This window comes from Anomalospiza imberbis, chromosome 9, assembly GCF_031753505.1.
Source record: "Anomalospiza imberbis isolate Cuckoo-Finch-1a 21T00152 chromosome 9, ASM3175350v1, whole genome shotgun sequence".
NCBI lineage: Eukaryota > Metazoa > Chordata > Aves > Passeriformes > Viduidae > Anomalospiza > Anomalospiza imberbis.
In genome coordinates, this window is record NC_089689.1 from 3469349 (window position 1) to 3490669 (window position 21321).

Sequence of the window (21321 nt, forward strand, 5' to 3'; positions counted from 1 at the left end):
CACAATAAAGGTAGGTAGTGTTGTTTTGCTGCATCTTCTCATGAGGAGTGTGTGCTGATGCTTTAAGTCCCTGATACAGATCCTACTCACAAACGAAGCTGTCCATAGGTAATTTGCTGCCTTTCTGTCCCTTCTTTGCAAGTGACTCACCTGCCAGGCATTGGGGTGCTGTGCTGGTCGGGCTGAGATTTTGCTTGTGGACAAGTTTGATGAATCACAGGGTTTTTTTATCTCCTGCAGCCTTTTACTGTAGAGCACAAAACAAAATGCCAGACCCACACTGTTGTTTGGAATTGTGGCTCTGGCAAGCTGTGCAGAAGTGAAGAAGTTAAAATGAACAAGGATCTCCTACTAGAAATATAAACAGCTGGAATATGTGTCAGCCTCCTACCCCCTGGGAGTGTGTGTTGGATTGTTCTCTTTGATTTTACATCTCTGCAGAAATTTATGGTCTCGGCTCCTTTTATTTATGACATTTTGATCCTCGACCAAGCGATTGATTGAAATACAACAGTGCCAAGCTGCAAGTCTGTATTTCAGAGAGGCTGAAGTTTAGGAGGCAAACCAGCAATGCAGTCGTGGATTGAAGGCTGCACTGGAATCCTGTACAGAGGTTGCCCACATTTCTATGCCCCTAAGCTTCAAAGGAGAGCATTATCATGGCAAAGTTTATGCCTCGTCTCTCTGCCTCCTTTTAAGCTGCCTGTTCTTGCTGAAAATATACTGTATGTTAAATATGCCATCTTACCATCCCTCCAAGGGCTAACTTTGGCTTGTAGAGATGCTAGTCCTCATTTTTCCAGCTCAGATCCAGCAGTGTTGATGCACTCTGCTGTTAGCATGCTGTGAGTAGCATAACATATTCTCTTGCTAGTGGGTTTTGAGAATTCCAACCAAGAAATTGAGGGGGTCACCATTAGTGATTTTGGTTAAATATTAATATTAAAATACTTTTCTTTTGAATACATCACAGAATTAATTTTCACCATCTTGCACTGATTACAGAAATATTACAGAATATACTATTTGGGATGTATTCAGAAAAAAAGAATAATTAGAGGCGTAGCTCTGCCTTGCTGAGTGTGCTGCTGCAGCAAAATGATGCGTGTGGCATCCCAGCATCATGATTCCTGGCTTGCAGGTGGATGAAGACACTGCATGCTAGCCAGATACACCAGAGGCAATTGAAAAAAAAAAAAAAAAAAGAGCAAGTAAATGTGTATATATAATCTCAAACTAGTGGCATACAGTGATGACAAGATGTAACAGTGAGACAAAACACTTTACTGTGTAACTTTCTGTGCAGCAGGGAATTTGTTACTTTTTTTGTTATCCCTGTAATTGTTGTCCAGCAGTAACAGGTTCTGCTGTGTGCCTGCAGTCCCACAGCACCTGGTTCTTCTGTGAGCCCATGGCTGTGGGATTGGAAGCACGGGATGCAGCTGAGCTCTGGGATCTTAAAACTTCACTTGAGCAATTGCTCTCCTAGCTGAGAAAGCATCTCAGTGTCAGGGACCTGATCACCAGATCAGAGGTCAGCTGCTGCAGATCCTCTGCTAAAGGTTGTTGCTTCTGTGGCTGAGTTGAGAGAAAATGGTTAAATACTGATATTTCCAGGGATCTTGGCTTAAACTGAGATGACAAGGTTGAATTTGTTAAAATTTCAGACTAGAAGCTGAAATGACTGAGATGCAATCAGAGGTGCCCTCTGTAATTTCTGCCTTGAGCTGGCAGTTTCTGGCAAGGCAGGGAAGGTGTGTGAATGCCAAGTGCAGTTTTCATTTGTTGCAGATTTTAGCAGCAATGCTGCTGCTCCTCAGCCACAAAAATGTGAGTGATGAAAGCATTGAAAATTTCATTTTTGTGAAGTAGCTGTGTGAGGCTGGAAGCAGGAAAGAGCAGTGTTGTGACATGAGAAGTGACTCCGCCAGCCATCAAAACTTTCCTGTGAGGTTAATTTCTATCATGAAAACGCCTCTGGCTAAAACAAATCCGTGCACGATGCTTTTGGTAGTGCTGACATGACAAAACTGGGGGCTGGGAAAGCTGCAGGATGGGCTGGCAGAGGAGAGGTGTTGAACCAAGCAGGAAGCTGCAATGGGCAGTTCAGGAGCTTGGGGCAGAGAGCAGAGCCTCTGGTGGAACAGGAGGTTTGGAAGGGGAGGAAAAATAAATAGGAAATTGCAAGGTGAGATGAGGAGGACCAGGAGGGCAAGATCTGCTCTCTCTCTGCCCAGTTTTAGCTGGGGTTGGAACTAGGTGACCTTTAAGGTGCTTTCCTACCCAAACCATTCTGTGGTTCTGTGATGATTCCTGCTGCCCAGGTCACTTCCTGAGCAGGAGAGAGCCTTCCTGACACCCGTGGATCCCAAAGTTTCCCCGGAGTGCTCAGAAACGTGGACAATCCTGGTTTTTGGGATAGCCAAGTGAGGTGGTGAGTGAAGGTGGGAGGAGCAGGACTGACTCCTCTGCTTATGGCACTTGGTGGACATTCCAGAGGGGGGCTTTGACTTGCTCTGCTGCTCTCTTGCTTGCTCTGCTCCTGAAATTCCTGCTCCTATTTTGGCCAGCAACCCACCAGGCTGGGCAGGCAGCTTGACTGCTTTAAATTGGGAAGGACTCAACCTCTAATCACAAAAAAATCTGATTTTTCCAAGTAATCGAAGCTGTTGCAAGACTCAGCTTGCTGCGTCAGAGGCTGTTAAAAAAATCAGGAACTTGGGTAGAAATTGCAGGTTGATCTTACTGTGGAGTATGTAATATATTGATGTTTAGGTGTGGAGCTGTAGACATTTACTTGAAAGTATTCAAGCACAGGAAGGGTCTGTGTACCCTGCTGCTTCACATGGCAGGGCAAAGGCTGGTTTACAAGAAAGAGTGTGTTAACTAAAAATAGCATATGCTCTTGGGTAGGAGAAACCACCTGTAATTGTTTTGTGTACAACATAAGCTATAGCATAAGTAAGCTGTTTCTTTATGAAAATACTGGTTTTTGAATTAGAAAAAGGTTAAGTGGCTATGTTTAGCTTGCTCTTTACAGGAAATATCAAGGAAGTATTGAGAGTAATTATTGGAGATTAAGATTTTGTATGGATGCTAACTAACAGATTGGTTAATGTCATGTAAATACTATTTGTTTCTTAGATTGGAAAAAGTTTTCCTTTAAAAGGGCAGCTGTTGTCTCCTGCTTGGATACTTGGACACTGTTGTACCAAATTACTCCTATTCTAAGGAAAGGTGACTCTCCTCAAGCATCTCTGGAGCATCCTATAGGTACTTTGAGCTGAACTAACCAAGACAAAGTCAGGGAAGGGCTCAGGCACAGCCTCAGTGCTCAGCACTAAGGGCTGCTCCACGGGCAGCTGCTTCCGGATCCTGCATCCCTCTGGCTGACCCTGCCAAGGGTTGCACTGTACATTTGGAAATCTCCTTGTTCCTGCTTGGGACCAGTGAAGATCTCTTCATTCTGCCATTTCTGTGCCTGCAGACCTCATAAATCCACCCTCTGCCTTCACAACCGAGATGTGCTGTGGGAAACAAATGTCCATGGCACTGGTCTAGCAGCCTCAGAGCCTTTTGCCAGTGGGGACGTTGGCCTCTGCAGTGATGTCTGGCCCAGTGTCACTCCAGAAAGCAGAGGATGTCCTTTATTTACCAGAAGTTAGGGTTGCCTTCAGTTTTCAGGCTTCAGAGTACCTGTTTCATCCCAAGCCATGGAGTTGTTCAGTATTCCCAGCTTGGCTCAGAATATATTTCTTGCTCCTACAAACGTCTGTGTAAATCTCTATAAATATCTTGTATGAGATTGACAAAAGCCCCCCAACAATTGCAGTACAGGCTGTGTTAGTGTCTGTAGTTTGGTCCCCTCTGCTTGGACATTCATGGATTTTCGTAGAGGTGATGGGATTGATTGCTCCAGGACTGACCTGGTTTCATTCATGCCGGCAGGGTCCAACCACCACCACTCACTTCACCCTTTGGGCTGCAGGCACTGGGAATACACAAGTTTTGGCAGAGTCCATGAAAAGAATGTGAGGAAAGGAGCCTGCTGGTGGTCTTGTGCTTGCCACCTCCGTGTCTGCTTTTCATTTTTAAAAAAGTGCTCCACAAACCAAAAACTGTGGGAAGCCACTGCTTTAGGGCTTTTTTTGAATGTAGTATTTCCTTCCACGCGTATGCTAAAATGTGCACAGTGAGTCATGAAATCACAGCTCCTAGTAAGCATAAGACTTGCTCAAAATTATGTTACACATTTTACATTTATTTCCCTTCCTCTTGACTGTCTTTACTACTAATTTCCAACCGTGATTATGATGCAGTTATTAATTAAGTCATTATAGTTAAATGAGTAATCTGCAAAGCTTTGCTTTAGATCACAGCACTGTTTAATTATGACATTACTTATAGTATGTCAGTTTTTATTTTTTGACTGTAATCTGGAAAATATTCTCCCTGTCTTAAATTGTGTTTTTTAAAGGGAAATTCTGTGATGAGACTTAAAAGAACTGGAAAACTTTACATAGACATTATTGGAATATTAACTAAATATTTAAATATTATTAACTACATATTTAATGATTGGAGTATTAACTTCAATATTAAAAAAAAAAAGTAAAAAACCACTCAACCCCACGTTATCCTGCAGAGTGCTGGCATTTTTCACGGGCAGTTTGCTCAGATTGTTCAGATCCTCAGTGGGCTCTTGAAAAGGCTCCAGGTGCTGAGTCATGTGCACGCTGGGGCCGAGCTGCTGCTGGGAGCCAAGAGGGATTGTTGAGCAGGAATATTAAAATAGTCTGTTTATGGCAGTCGTCAATGGGGCTGGTGTGGAGGCTACGGCAGCCTCTTGTGAAAGGTGGCTTTGCAGAGGCTGTGCTCAGCCAGGAGGGATTTGTATCTTGTTTGGGTGTTACTGCCTTACACTGGTCAGTAAAGAGAGTGAGAAATGCTGAGCTCCTATCTTAGTCAGGAAGGAAGCATTTGATTAATTTAAACAATGTCAAACAACGCCCAATTTTATAAGTGGTTAAAGATAGATTTCCTGTGGTAGCATCACCTCCAAAGGGTTAATATTTCCTGCAGGTAGCGTGAAGTTCAACCGAGCTGTAAAGTCAGAAGGATACAGGTGGAAAATACCTTTGGAAGAGAACATTGTTTGTCCTCATTTCACGCCTCATTAGCCGCGCTGCCGGAGGAGCCTCCCGCTTTGTTCGGGGTCGGGAGCCTCCCGCATTGTTCCGGGGACAAGGGACATCTCCTCCCCAGCCCAGGGCTCTCATCTTCGGACCACCTGCGTTTGGGGTGGAGAGCACCCTCCTCCCCTTGGCTCCCCTGGCACTGGCCTTAACTAGCGAAGGAAAAGACGGCAGCAATTATGGCACACACAATTAACGAGCTTCTAATCTCCAGCCTTGTGTGTAATTGCTGCTGTCAAATACAATTAGTCTCTGCCCAAGTTCCCTTCCCAGGGGGATGGCCAGGCCGTGGCACACAGGGAGAGGAGGGGGGCCAGTGTCTGAAACTTTAGGAGAGTTTGCATTTTCTTGTTGTCTCCCCAATAATCGTCACTCCTGAAATAGAGAAATGTTAATCCAGAACATTAAGGGAACATGGTGGCCAGCAGAGCAGGTCTGCTCTTGGGTCTGAAGTGTCTTCTGTCAAATTTCTCACCTGACACTATACCAGCTTAATTACAATTCAATCAGCACATATCAGGGATTTACTTGTACCTTCCTGTGAGCCTGACAGGGCTCCAGCACGTCACCTGTCCTGCCCTAACAGCAGACTGGAGTTGCTACACCTCCCAGGTGTAGTTTGGGGAGCTGGGACGTGGGCCAGGGTTTCTCCTACCCGTGCCAAGCTGACCTGTGTGAGCATCCAGCAATTGCAGCTCTTCCAGGCTTGGTGGCTCAGGACCCTTGGTTGCACTTCTAAGCCCTGCAGCGCTTTGAAAGGCCATGACAGATTTTGGTGGCTTCTTTCTTTGGTGGCTGCTGAAGGCTGCTACATTCCTGCCAAGGAGAGTGCTGCTGTGTGTGCACCTTGCAGACAGGTACAGAGCAAGGTGATGTGTCCCTGTCCCCAGGGCTGGGTTCTGTGCCTGGCCATGCAGGAAGGCCAGGGAATGTGCCAGGCTGACACCTGCACTGGAGGAACAGGTGAGCTGGAGAAAGGTGAGTTGTGCAGCACAAATGCAGATTGGAATCTGCACTACGCATTTGCTGCTGCAGAAATGCTTGAGGAGCTTTGGCTGGAGTAGTTTTGTTAGGAGTATTCCTTGTCTGCATCCCATAAAGCTGGACACAGCTGCAGCTCTGGTTCAAGCTGTATCAAGCTTGGAGGAAGAGGAAAAGAATACAATAACTAAAGCAGACTTCTTCCATGTGGTGTGGTGGCTCAGGTATGAGATCCTGATGCATCACTCTCGTTTAAGTTGTCTCACTTTTCTGTTTCCATGGTGCATGAAGCTGAAAAACCTCAGTCTTGACCATTTTAAGGCATTAGCCAGGGTAACTTTGAAGATAAGTATTTTGAAGAGATGAACCTTTTTTTCTGATGGCTTTCTCTTCTTCTTAAATATGTATTTATGAGAAGTTATTTAAAGATTTTGGGTATGGAGAAAAGCCAGAGTGAGATGTGTGGGAACTGGGGGGATGATAGATGTGCAGTCCAACACGACCACGTGCCTTGTCAAATAGCTATTGCTGTGTTTGCTGGGTGTCTGGGCATGCAAAGCCAGCCAGGCAGAGTAAAGTTCCCATATTTCTCTGGATAAAACTGGGATGCCCTACATTTAACTATGCCTGGGATCTAGCTTTTCTGTTAACTCGAAATTATGGTCTTTCATTAGGCTTTACTGAAACGTGTGCTTTCCTGCTGTTTTGTAGTATTTCTGTAGGACTTCTCTGTACCTTCCTTCTGTCAGAATTAGGAGTCCCTTGCCCTGCATGTAAGTAGCTGTGTCCCATTCCATCCCAGCTAATCACTGAGAGTGAGTTAATTTGCATATCTATAGCTACTTCTGGCTCTCGAGCTTGAAGTGGGTCATTGGGAGGACCCATGAATTTGCCATCTTGTTAAATCTGTTGTAGCCTTTTTTTGTGTAGATTGGAACAAACCTTGGGTATGGAAATGAAAAACAATCCATCTCTGTCCTGTCTTCAGGGATAGGGCAAGAGAGTGATCCACCAAACCAACCCCCATCAGGAAACTACTGCTCCTCCTCTTAAATGATAATTTTCATCCCACTCCCCAAAAATGCCAAAGGAAAAATGGATCATTATTGCAATCATGGGAGAGTTTTGTGACAAAACCCTTGCAAAGAAAATGTTTGTCTCTAATTGTTTTGCATTTCCATAATGCTTAGTATGATAAAACCATCTTCTCTTTCTCCTTTATTTTTCAATCATGATTAGGCTTTAATGTCGTTAAAGCTTATAAGTGAGTTTGAGCCACTGTCTTGTTGAAGAGAAGATGGAGCTGAAATTTTCAGTGAGGCATTGGACAGGGTTTTTAATGTGTCTGTCATTATATGTTAACCTCTGAACTGGGACACGACGTCTGTTTTATGGCTGACAACAATTTAAAAGTATACATCTTGACATGGTGGATAAAGGAAGAAGGGGGAGTGGAGAAGAAAAAAAGAATTAATGATGTTAGCAAATATTAGTCCCTGTATTTCCATTTTGTTCTGAAAGTGGTTGTCAGGCTTTGAGGCTGCCTGGAGCAGCATTGCCAGTGACAGCCAGCCGGGATGCCATTGTCCCTTGGATCAAGCTGGGCTGTTATTGACAAACCCAGTGCACTGAGGCTGGGACAGGGATGCTCCACTGTCTGTTCCTGGAGGAGTGTGGCTTTTCTCCTGGCATTCCTGGTGACATTTGAGAAGAGTAGTTCTGGGCTTAGTGGAGTTCCCTGTGCCAGTCCCTGAGCCCATCTGGAGTCAGGGGGGTTGAAGATGTCTCTTCAGGAGCGGCAAATCTGGGCTTCAGTATGCAGCAAATGTACTCCTGAAGAGACATCTTCAACCCCCCTGACTCCAGATGGGCTCAGGGACTGGCACAGGGAACTCCACTAAGCCCAGAACCACCCACCAAAGTTAACTGTCACAGGAGCAGTGACTTTGACATCAGCCTTAATTGTACACCAGCCACAAAGAATCAGTGGTCAAGTCTATTTCACTGTTTAAGGCACTTCTCTATCATATTTTCCCCTGTTTCTTATACGCCACTGCCTGTGCTTTGGCACACAAGTGCAATCCTCCAAGGTGTCCTCATGTGCTGTCACAAATTCCTCTTAATTCCCACAGTTTTTAGCTGGCATGGAGCAATGTCCCTATCGAGTCCACAGCAATTTTGCCATTCCTACAGCTCCTCTCCTACATGGCCTAACTGTGGATGCTACTGTTGTCATCTCCCTTGGGTTCAGGTTCCAAATTATGGAAGCACTGGATCTTGCTATTCCTTAACTATTATTAGTTGCATGTGCATCTGCAGTGCTTCTGGACAGTGCTGCCAGCAGTGAAAGAAATGGAGCTGGCTTAATTGAGAGCCACATAGTTAATTATTAGTGCCTTTTTAACGGAGGAGACAGGAAATTTGCAGTGTCAGTTTTTAATTTCATTGTGGTTTGCGGGGGAATGTGACTTTAAACTCATGAGTTTAAACCTGCATATAAGTAGCCCTAAAAGCTCTCTTTTGCTGTAAAAAATTCAAATTATTTAAGAAGGAAGAGGGCAGCTGTGTGTTACTGATCCCTTCAGGACGAACAAGAAATAAAAACACCAGTTGTTGTCAGTGCTGTCAGTAGCTGTGACGTGATTTGGAGGGAACTGCTGCTTCTTGCTCCACTTTTTGTGTCACCAAGTTTGGAACATCGTGCTCAGATATTGCATGGGAGTTCTGGCAGGCTGGGCTGCAAGGATTTTGGAAGTGGGCAATGAGCTCATGGATAGGCAGGTTGTCAAAGGCAGCTGGAAAGAAACCAGTTTGTGTCTGCCTTGAAAGAAACCAGTTTGTGTCTGTGCTGCAGCAGAGTTAACTTTTTTGGGAAGCTTGGACACATTCCCCTTTGAAAGCCCAGTGAGGATGAATGGTGGAGCCTTGTCTTTGTTTTCATGGCTAAATACTGAGAAAACAGAATATTTTCCTGGACCTTCCTCATAAACTTGTTCTACATATCAAGGACTGTGATGGAATAAGCTTGCTTCAACATTCATAAATTGAATATTGAATTACCTATTTCTCTGTGAAAGAGATGAGATAAAAGCTACTTGGACAAAGTAACTTGTATATGGATTAAAAACCAGAGAAGTTTTTCCCTGAGTGTTTTTTGGAAAAGTCTTTATCACTAAGTTTCCCGATGACCTTATGTGTACTCAATCAACCTGATTAATCTTTGGTAGAAATGCATTCGTTGTGCAAAGAAGGTGAACTTAATCCTAGAAATCTTTTTTTTTTTTTTTTTTTTAACAATTTCTGCCTCTAGAAAGATTAAATGTATTTTTTCAAATGTTTTTTCTGACTTGGAAAAAAAGCAACAACCAAGAACTAGAATGGCCAGAGATAAAATAATATAGATTTAAAATTTTGTACAGTTTCTGACACTGACTGAATGCCCATCATCTCTCTGGACACTGATTGAATGCCCATCCCTCCCTGTATCAAACAGGATAGACTAGTAGTGAGTATAGCTTCATTGTATAGGAATAACTCTTCTGTGCACTTTCAGCTGATCTGAAATTAATTTTATTTTATTAGTGGAATCGAAGTAATTGATGGACAGTAAGGTTCCCTGCTAAATATTTTTTTAAGAGGGGCACTGCACTGTAAAGACTCTGAAGCCCTTTCCCTTGAAGAAGGAGAACTTCATGTCACTTTCTGCTCTAAATTAGAGTGAGCCTACTTGCCATGGAATGGTCTTCAAAGCCAATTTCCTTTCCATGTGTTCTTATAAAGAAGTTTGTCTGTGAGATCTGCAAACCAAATGTTATGGCTTTGGGCTGGTACAGGAGAACTGAAAGGTAAAACTGGTCAGCTCAAGCTGGGCAGAATGTAAAAGTGAATGTATTATAGGGAGCTAATATATTGATTTAAAACAAAAGCAACCTGAGGAGCAGGAAGAAAGACAAATGGAAGTATGCTTTATTAAAAAAAACCCCACATCTTTGTAGGTAGAATTCTGATGGGACAGCAATGCTTTTGGGTGTAACAAAGCTGATGAGAGGGATGGAGCACCTCTCCTGTGAGGAAAGGCTGGGAGAGCTGGGATTGTTCAGTGAACAAGACAAGGCTTTGGGGTGATCTAATTGTGCCCTTCCAGTACCTGAAGGGAACCTACAAGAAAGATGCAGAAAGACTATTTACAGTACCTGGAGTGAAAGGACAAGGGGGAATTACTTCAAATTGAAAGAGAGTAGGTTTAGATTAGATATCATAAAAAAATTCTCCCCTCTGAGAGTGGGGAGGGCCTGACACAGGTTGCCCAGAGAAGCTGTGGCTGCCCCTGGATCCCTGGGAGTGTTCCAGGCCAGGCTGGATGGGGCTTGGAGCAGCCTGGTCCAGTAGAAGGTGACCCTGCTCATGACAGAAGAGTGAAACTAGATGATTTTTAAGGTCCCTTCTAACCCAAAACATTCTAGGTTTCTGTGGTTCTGTGTATTGCAGCTACAGAGAAGCTGCAAGAGTTTGGGAGTTTGCTCCTGATCTTTTTCACCCTTGGTGTGACACTCTGCCATCACAGAAAGCCTCAGACCTGTCCACTGGCAGCAGCAAGTTGCAATCAATGGGCTGGTTTTGTAAGGAACTGCTGCTGCAAATTCCAAACCAGTTTTGGCTGCTTATCTGAAAACCAAAATCCTTAATGCTATGGAAGAGTTGGGGTTCCTGGTTCCCTGCACCCCCTAATTGGGTCAGACTTTCAGACAGCAGGCACTTACCCTGCTGAAAGTCTGGCATCAATGTAAAGTCAGGCAATTGAAGATCCCAGGCTGCAGGATGGTTTTTGAAAAGGTAGGCTTGGGGCTCCATATCGATCAATCATTATTCTAATTGTTCATTTCTATTATGGTGGGAATCATTCAGAATCCTAGAGTTCCTGGGAGTAAATCATTTGGAAATGCTGCCCATTATAAAATTTAATTTTAAATCTATATTAAATAGATTTATAAAGGCAAGCTTTGCAATCTAGTAACAGAATATTATGCTGCCTCACAGAGGCTCAGCTTTTGGGTCCTGAGGGGCCAGGGCTGGGAATGAGAGTTGGGAATATGGTGGGAGCCAGGATGCTGGACCAATCTTTCTTTTTCTTTCAGACACCAGAGAAGAGGGGAAAGGAAGGCAAAACTGTATTTGGAGGCCCAGTCATCAGCTCATTATATCAAGAAGAAGAAATAATCAGGTGATTATCTGTGCTGGAATTCAGATAAAAACTGTGTTTTTCTAATGTCTTTTTTTTTAAGGTTTTTTTTTAATATTGCACAAGTGTGGTGGCAACTACAACAGGATAATAAATGACAGGAAAGAACTTTTCAGGTCCATAATCATTTAAATCAATATCTGCCTGTATCATTGCCAGGTAGTAACCTTTCCCTAGCACAAGATGTGGGGGAAGGGTAAGGCTTCCCATTTTTCAGTTATATGGCTTAAAAAAAAAAGGTAATATTGGATATTTTTAATAGAAAGCTATTCAGGCACTACCTTTTTCAAATAGTTATTTCTTTACCAATACATTCATTAGGGACTGTTCAGTGAAGGTTTTAGTGTTGGACAATGTTTGCCTTCAGGGACAGTTTGTGCCTTATATCAAATTAATTTTTTTCTAGGCTCTGCAGTTAGAAAAGCCAGCTCTGCATTTACTGAACTAGAGTGGCTGCTACTTAAAACTGTCAAGGTACAAGTAAAAAGTGACATTAGCTACTGAATAAGGACACCTGGATGATTTTAATTTGGTTTATTTTTTCGCTGTTCCTGGCAACTAATCATGGCTATAATATACCAATACCTAAATGATTTTGTGGGGGAAATTTTAGTATCATATTTTTAATTAAAATGAACAGTCAGAGAAGACTAAATTTTTGACAGTGTTTCCCATCATGTAGTCACTCATTTACGTGTGTTTTTTTTAATGAATGCCTTGCAGATTTTTACGTCCAGGAAATGTAAACACTGATTTCTCGACACGCAGTCTCCAGCTGAGAACTTACCTAAAGAGTTAAAACTGTAGCACAGCATTTCTTTGATTTGTTGGCACAAACCAACCAACAGAAATGTTGATCGGGTGGCTCCAAACCCTTTGCAGAGGGCTCAGGTAGGAATGGAGGCAGCTGTTGTAAGCAGGCAGGGTGGCAGCTGTGTGCTTGGCAGTAATGCAGGCATTTCCCTGGGGATTGCAATCCACTTTAGAATGGAGTGGAGTATTTGGCCAGGAACAGCTTCCTTCCCTTGCATGGAGAGGCGGCACATCTTTGCCTTGCCCTGGCCTTTGAGCAGAGGTGGTCAGGTGTGACCTTGGTTTAAAACACTGTTTGAGGAATGGCACTTCTGCTGACCACCAGCTCTTTTTTTGTCCCTGCTCCATGAGTGCAGGTCTCAGCCAAATCCTTGATCTCACAGTTTGTAGTTTAAATCCTGTTCGAGCTCTCCTTTTAGGGGTAGAGCAAATCCCTACACTGCTGTCAGAGTCTTGGTTAGCCCAAGTGCTGCCTATGCCCTTTCCTGGGTTCGAAATACAGAATAATGTACAGAAAAACAGAGTTTGCTCTGGTTGATTTGACCAGCCTAAATCTTTACATGTGTTTGTTTTTATTTCCAAGAGTACAGCTGCAAATACATTTTCCCAAACATACCATGAGGAACATAGGTGCTGTTTGTTTAGCACAGCACAGTTGTCCTTACAAATGAGGCTGTAGGCAGGTGCAGTCTTCCACACATCTGGAATAGGGTGGTTCTGCTGAAATTTGTTGAATGAAGTGTCCTGACTGTGCTGGCAGAGTGGAAACTCATGGAGTCTGTCAGCTCAATTTGACTCCCAGGCATCAGCGTCTTCCTTGCAAGACAGGAATGAGCAAGTGTCACCATCATCTATGCACAGAGCTGGACTGCTTCACATTTCCTGGTTCTTTTGTCCACTGTTCATTCTCTTCCTGGAACAAGGAATAAACATGCTAGTATAGGCACATCTCTAGTGTGATAACTCCACTCGTAAAAGCATAGCCTTAAACAGCAAAATTGCTCTGGTACCAAACCTGCAAGCAGATAAACCAAAGAGAGAGTGACTCTAAACATTAGGTTTGGTGTCTAGAGCAGGTATTGGTTCCATAGCTGTACCTGAGAGGGGTGACTTTTACATAAGCTTAGCATTTAGTAATACATCATAAAACAGAATATTATCATAAAAAATAAGGCATTTTCTGTAGAGGAAGAAGATGAAACATTTTAAGGGGAAAGAAAACTGATTAGCTTGAGCCAAGATAAACTTTAACACATTGGTAGCTCTGGGTAAATCCAGTGCTGTCAGTTCAGTGGGTATGTGTGTGCTCCCTCAAAACCTCCTATCTGAGTAAAGAAACTTTGGTGCAGACTCTTTTATTGACTCAGTTGTCCATGGTGGGTCCAACAAGCTTACAAAAATTTGAATAGAAATCAAACCAGTTTAGTTTTTTTCCCAGCACTGTTGATAGCATAAGTATTTTCTTGTTAGAGGATCACTAAAGAAGCCCAGAATAACTCAGAAAAACCCCTTATTTTGTGTACTAAAAGCTAAAACTCGACTCCTCATCAGCCCCAAGTCCTGACAGACTGCTGGAAGCAATTTCTCAGCAGGTATTACTCTGCCAAACACAGCCTACCATGTGCCCTTTAGGATTCTGCTGATCCAAAGGCAGGAAAAGGCTGCTGATTTATCTGGAGCTACGACCTCAGCTTGCACCAGGAGAGAGACAAGAATGCAGGTACAGAGTTTTGAAGGGTCACCTAAGCAGGTTCACTTATTTTATTCTTTACCAGAACGTTTTGAACAGTTTATCAAACAATTAAAGCCCTCCAAGCTGTTGCTGTGTAATATGAAGTGGAAAGAAATAGAATAGAATGCTTTAAATAGAATAGAATATTTTAAATAGAATAAACCCCTAGTTTGCCATCAGCAGCAGTGCCATTGATTTCAAACTGAGTGTCTAAAATGATAACTAAATAATGCTCACATTCATTTTCATCCCTGGAATGCAATGCTTGGGGTTTAGGATGCAGATCTAAATGATGGACAAAGTGAAGTTTACCATACCCTGTGCTAAAGTGGGTCAGCAGTAGGAGGAACTCCAGTGATGCCAGGGCCACTTTTTTCCTTATCACTAATTATCTCAAATGTTTGTAATTGAGAACAAGATAGAAAAATGGTCAGTCTGGCTCACAGTACATTGCACTGATTCCAAATAAATTCAAGACCATCCACAGAAACAGGTTATACCGATCTAATTGAATCAATTTAGAGAGAGATTCGGGTAAATCAGTGCAATTTGTGTGTTCATAGATCAGCCCTCAAATCAGGAGAAGGTCTCTTGAGCTAATGAGGCGTAGCAGTTATTTACTTTGGGGTACTGGGCACTGGTCATCAATTAGGAGTCATTAATAAACCCTGGCAATAAAGAGCTCAAGTACCCCCAGTGAGTAATGGGGAGCAGTTGCAGGATGTATTAGCATAGTGCTCTGCCTCTGGGTTTCTCTGCAAATCACTTATCTCCCCTCAGGCATTGCATAAAACTCCTGCATGCTGGTGACTGATGATGGGACTTGGAGGTTCCCTTGGAAGGAAAAATTTAGAAATTATCAATGATTTCAGGCTGGGTATAGTGGTGGTTTGAGTTTTTTTACTGCTACATAAAGCTTTATGTCCCTTTTCTGGTCTTATTACCAGAACAAAGCAGTAGTAGTGGAGCTCTTTCATGATCAAAGCACTATAATTGGAGTTTCACAAACCTGGGAAATGACCAGTGATCTGAGGTTGACTGATGTGTTACCAGTATAAATCTCATTCAAGACACAATCTGAGAGATACGCCAAAAAAAACACAGCCTTGGAAATCCAGCTTTATTTTTCAGTATTTTTTTTAAGCTGGGGCAAGGAGTAGGCAGTTTCTAAGTGTTTTCAGGAAAGGAATACGTTGATTTGGCAGGTGGAGAATGAGAAATAATGTTGCCAAATGTCCGTGTCCCTTTCCACTTCCACTGGAGGAGCCCTCCTGCACTCTGCCACGAGCGGCTTCCTCAGGGCCTTGGCATGCCAGGATGGGAATGACATCTGCCAGTCAGCACAGAGGCCTCCCTGAGCTGTGTTTTACTTCTTCCATTCATCAGAGGGATGCTGAAGAAGCCCTTTTCTGGTCAAAAACCACCACCCTTCCCCAGGCATTTGGGAGCAGCCCCAGTCATGAGCGGGCAAACATTTAGGACGTGGGTGCGGAGCGGGCACCCCCGGTGCGCAGGACCTGCCTGATGCCGTGCAATCCATCAGAATTGTATTAATCCCACTAACGCAGCCGCCATCTGGTCCCGCTGCCGGGCCGGCTCGTGCGAGCCCCCGTGATGGATGGCCTTGGGAATTGATTAGTTGTTGTGCGAGACAAATGAACTGTTTTGGCAGAAAATACCAGAGGTCGCTGCATGTGGTCAGGCACAAAGGCTGCTGAATTTTAAAGAGCTGCTTCCAGCATCCATTGCAAGGATGCTGCTTCAGAGTAGCGATGGCTTTTGGGATGAGCCCAGCGCTCCAGAGCACGGTTGGGGTTTTGTTATCTCCCTCCAGCCCTACTTTTGGGAACACCAGCACTGGAAATGGGTGTAAAGCTGCAGAGACATGCAGCATCCGTGATGGGAGTTACGGGCTGGTGTTGTGCGTGTGGGTGGTTGCACCACAGATGTGTCACTCACATAAGTGCTGGGCTGTGCAATCCCTGTGGAAGAGCGTTCCTGGATCTGTGGAGCCTGTGATGTGCTCAAGCAAAACACCTGTGGGTCCTGGCAGCTGGGACCTAGGGTTTTTCAGGTCAGTGTTGCTTAGAAAGGGCTGCTGTCATGGTGATGTTCAGCGGACCAATCTTTTGACTTCAAGATGATTGCCAAGTTTATTGCTTCCCCCCTTTTTACTGTCCCCGGAGCAATGACCTTTGGGGCTTTGCTTTGTTAGCCTGCCTTCCCTTTGGAGAGCACATCCTTCTGTGGAGGCTCCCACTCGGCGTTTTCCCGGCCGCCTCCTCTGCGGTGCCGCGCCGAAGCGCGTGCGGTGGGTGGAGAATTGGATGACACATGTCCCACCATGTCCCGGCGGCTCTCGGAGGGATGGCACATGAGTGTGCCGGCAAGTGGGCAACACTTCCCTCGGGACGGCCTGCCGGCTCAAAATAAACTTGAGTTATGGATTTATTCAACTTGTAAAACCTCAGCTGGCATAAATAATTGAGAAAGCAAAGGTTTGTCTGTGGAGCATACCTCAGGGACCTGCTCCTGTCTCCCTCCCTCCCACCACCCTTTCTTATGAAAATGATCCCAGTTGCACTGATAGATAATAACAACACCAAGCAATTAAAAGCTATGGGTGGCTGGAGAGAGGAGAAAAGGTTCAGTTAATGAGCTTTTCCTCTTCCTGTGCCCAGGAGAGCCTCCGAAGTGACGAGGCGATTAAAGCGAAGAGATAATTATAGATTATGTGAAAATGGGTCCCTTGGGGGGCTGAGGGCCTTGACATAAACAGCGAGTGTTGCGAGTGCCCGCACGCGTCCCGTTCCGCTCCGCCGCCGTGCCGCTCCTTCAGCAGCACCGTGCCAAGCTCACGGGTGAAGCCACCTGTTAGCGGCACCCGGGGCCACTCCACAGTAAATCCACTGGGATGTGCCTTGGACCAGCCCCAGGAAAACGGGAGAGGATGCCCAGAGTAGAACCTGGTCTCAGTCCTCTGCCCTGATCTTTGCGCTGGAGGTAACCTGCGGAGGAGGGGGAAGGGGACAGGGCAAACCTGGAGGGTGTTCTCGCTCACAAGGGTAAAATAATGGGAATTTCAAATCTCTTCTTTGCCCTTTTCAGTGGCAGCCTTGGTGCTGTTTGGAAAGCAAGGAGTTTTACAGCTCTCCAGATAAGAAGGAAGTTATCAACTGGCAGCAGATCTTTTCCATGAGCTGTTTTAAACCTGTTGGCTCAACACGTGTGTTTTGGACAGCCTATGGAGAAAGCTTGCAAAGCCTTCTAAGCCTGGGGAGAGATGACTTGGTTTAAGTTCTTCCAAATCCTTTTATTCAAGGATGGAAAAAGCTGCTCATGTGTTATTTGCAGGCAACAGGTACGCTTCAACTCATCTTTAAATCAGAATTATCGTCTCTTGCTGGGGATGGGGGAGAGTACAAGGAAATAGCTTTGGGGGGCATCAGCAAGGGAGAAGCCAAGAAAACCCTCTGGCCATCCTCAGGAAACAGATATAAAAGCTCTACCCGCCTTTACTGACAGTCAGGTGCTTGCTGACTTGAAGACAACTTTTTATCTCAGCAATTTGACACGGAAAGGAAATTGCATCCAAATCTTCTTTTAGCTACAGGTTTTGCATTATTGTGCACATCTCCATTAGGTTGAGTTTCATGTTGTATCTTATCTGAAGAAGTCCTGAATACTACATTTTTTATGTAAATTGAGATTTTTCTGAAAATACTGATGGAAATGCTATGGGTTCTCTCCCCCATAACATGATGTAAGCATGTCTTTGCACTGTCGCTTCTGTATTTCTCACATGTTTCTTTCTGGTTTTTGCCCATTTCTACCACTTTCTGGGCCTTGCTGCTGACTCTTACAAGTTTTATGAAGAGTACAAATTCCTGCTAGGAACAGGTCTGATAAAATCATAACATCCTTTTTCTTTACCTACTACAGTGGAGGTATTATTATGTACACATATACACACTTAAAATAAAGGAAGGGAAAAAAATGAGTTGCCAAGTTTTCACACTCTGTTTCTTATTTGTACTGTATGGTTTTCAATGCAAAATCAGCACATAACCGTAACTTGTCGTTATTCCATTCACATCATTCAAGAAGAATATCTTCCCTAGCACTGGTCTCTCCAAAAATCTGGGTTTAACTCCTCTGATATCTTTCCTCAGTTTCCCTTTCTGGTTTTAGCTGGATCAGATTGTTTTAAATGTCTGGAGTGCAGCTTCATATGATTATTTTATTTGTAGGTAAAATGTTCTCATTGTGACCGGAAAGGGCTTGTTTCACTTTGTTAATATTTATAGAAAAGTTGGATATAATATATGCTTACTTTTTTTGAGGGCATCAGGAACAAAGGAATGGTTTAAAGATTGAGAAATAAATGCAGAGTAGAAGAAAAAAAAGTTCCCGAAACCTTATCCTCAGGTGGGGAAATTGGTATTCTGGATTAATTCCATTGTGGAGACTTCTGAAAGAAAAGTGGTTTTTTGGAATGGGGATATATAGAGCATTTGCAGAGTTGGTTATTCCAGAAAACTAAATCATATCCAAATAGCTGTGTCAGGTCATTTTCCCCTTACAGACAATAATATCCTCAGGAAAAGACTTTAAAAGTCCTGTCTGGAGGCTGTGGTGGGAAAATGGGCTGGTTCTGGTAGATCAGGGTTGCTGTGCCCTCTCTGCTGGTACAGACCCTACAGATGCTCCCTATGGAGCACAGTCAGGTGCTTTATGGCTGCCACGTCCCTGCTGGTACCTCTGGTGCTGCCCTGTGAGCTCTGCCAGGGCTCTGCAGCATGTGGAATGACCAGGTGGCATCACTGCCAGGGAGGGAAGGGCATAGCCCGAGCTCACGGTTGTGACATGGAAAATCACCCAGGAGTAACTGGGGCTGGTTGTGGGCCTCTCTAGTGGGAAGGGACTGGGGTTTGCTTTGGTGTTATGGAAGAAAGAGTGATCTGTAATAAATGAGGGAGGTGTGGCTGTGCAGAGGGGAACCAAGTTCCTGTACAGCGTCGTTTGAAAAGCAGCTTCTCCCAAAAGGCTGCTGTCGGCAGCCAGGGCTGTGCTGGAGAGGTTGGACTAACAAGGTAGGACTGGAGGGACTTCCCAGCATATCACATCAGCCCTTGTTAGCAGGGGCAGACATGTCTTGTGACCTCCATCATGAGTCTGTCAAGCTCCACCTCGAGCAGTATAAGCTTTTGCCTTTTCTAATCCCGCTGTGAGATTCTTTTTTTCCTGGAATTCAGGGTAATTGCATTTAAAGAATTCAGTGATCTGTTTCCCAGGAGCTTATGTGTAATGAGCGGGCAAGACCTCCAATGAATGAGTTCATGACAAACTGTTCAAGAAACTGGGAGCCTCCTGTAATGTCCTTAGGCCTAAACACTGAGTGTGCAATCCTCTGTGGCTCCCAGCTCTTCACTAGAAAGGTGCAGCCCAGGTGTCTCTGCAGGGATTGCCTGTGTACAAAGAGTAGAGGTGATGTGCTGGAGAACAGTGCTACTGAGGGAGCAAGGTGAGAGGGAGAGCAGAGGAAGTGAATTCTTTGGAGAAGGCAGTGATCTGCCACTGGAGCAAGTATCAGTGCTTTTTCCCACCTTTTTCTGGCACCGTGGCAGGATACAGATGCTTGAGATCTGAAGAATCAGGCTGTAACTCAGCAAGCCAGATGCATAACAATAAAAAATAAAGCCAAAGTTGGGTCATGGCACTCTGCAGAGGACATGACCTTGCTGGCATTTAATTTTTGGGGTAGTGCAGGTTGAAGGCTGTCCCTTTTTTTTTTTTTTTTTTTTGTAACCCATTGCTCAGAAATGCAAATGTTATCTAGATTTTACTTTTCCTTCCTGGCATTCTTCAGCCTGCAAGTTCAAGAGCAATGCAGATGAACAGAAATGCTGTTGCTTTTTAGCAGCAGGGGATCTATCAGTCCTCAAATTTCCCTGTTGAATTTCTCCTGCCCACAGCAGACTGACCTCCTTACTGGGTCTGACCAGCTCCAGCAAGCTCCCTTTTCTCTGAGTAACTGAGGCTGTCAGTCTGAGTTCTGCTGAGCATCCAGAAGGTCTTTAGTTAAGGTGATTGAAAACTGGGGATGTCATGTGAGGCAACAGCTCTGTGTTTAACTCTTGTGAAGCTGCCAAGTCCCATAGCAGTGCTGATGGGCTAATTTGAACCATGGTTTCATCTGGAAACTAGAAAGAGAGAGGATTATATGGGCTTTTTGGCTTACTTCTGGAAAACCAATGGCCTCTTTTCTTTATTCCCTGCTAGCAGCACAGTGGTATCACTGTACTTATGCTTAAAGGTATTATTCTTGTAAGAATCTGTGAAGGGTCTTAACTTCATTAGAGGCGCTGTTTGTTTGGAAGGTAAGGATGGAAGTTCTACTGTGTCTGAAGCCAGAGTATTGCTTTTATCTGTAAGAGGAGCTGTGGGTGTGACTCAAGTACCTGTGACACCATTGTCCGATCTTTCTGCCTGCAAGCAGTTCTAAGCGAGCCCTTACTGGTGTTGTATCCAGGATCCAACATGTGTTTAGGGACAGATTGTTTTGAAGGTCTCCTGCTTGTCCTCCTGTTTTCACCTAGCCACCTTTAGTAGCCTCTGTCCAGGGTGGATGGCACTGGCTGGGGGGCTTTGTTGTGACCCAGAATGGCTCTTACAAGAACAGCAGCTTTAGCCTTTTCTCCCTGTGGGATTGTAGTCATTTATACCAGAACTTCAACATGGATTTTTCTGGCTAACTTCATACATTTCTTGTGCCATCTCATAGGAATAAACTGACACTTGTCTGGACATAATACTCTTAAAAACAACCTTTGTTTTTCTAGGAAGCAGGATCTTCTGTTTCTTAACCTTGGGGAGGTGTGGAAAAGCACATTATTCTGCATGTGCAATACTAGATGCCTCTTTTGATCCAATGACAGCACTGAAATGTCTGTAACAAGGTTAGAACATATAATGTGCATGTGGCCTTTGTGTTGTGCAGTAACATGGTGCTTCTTTTGCTTTTGTTTCCTGAATAGGGAAGAGGACAAGAACATTTTTGATTACTGCAGAGAAAACAACATTGACTATGTAACCAAAGCCATTCAATCAAAAAAAGTGGATGTGAATGTCACAGATGAGGAGGTATGGAGAAAAGATAAGGACCATCAATCTTTTATCTGTTTTGTGTATTAATTCACTGCTACTCCTTTTTAAAATTCCATGGATAGAATTGTTGTAACAAGGTGCTGCAACAGTTGGACAAACACTTGGTCGTTGAAACAGAGTAATCTGTTTGGAAACAGCTTTCCACTGGATTTCTGATAGTGTGGATGTCAAACTGTGGGGCTGTAGCATGTCAG

General features: G+C 44.1%; 1 protein-coding gene across 1 annotated transcript in view; it reads left to right on the top strand.

The window, feature by feature from the left end:
* Positions 1-21321, top strand: part of ACBD6 (acyl-CoA binding domain containing 6) — an 80695-nt gene that overhangs the window by 13844 nt on the left and 45530 nt on the right. The window contains exons 4-5 of the mRNA XM_068199391.1: positions 11312-11397; positions 20998-21103. Coding sequence (XP_068055492.1) covers positions 11312-11397; positions 20998-21103 — 192 coding nt within the window. The remainder of the gene's footprint in view (positions 1-11311; positions 11398-20997; positions 21104-21321) is intronic.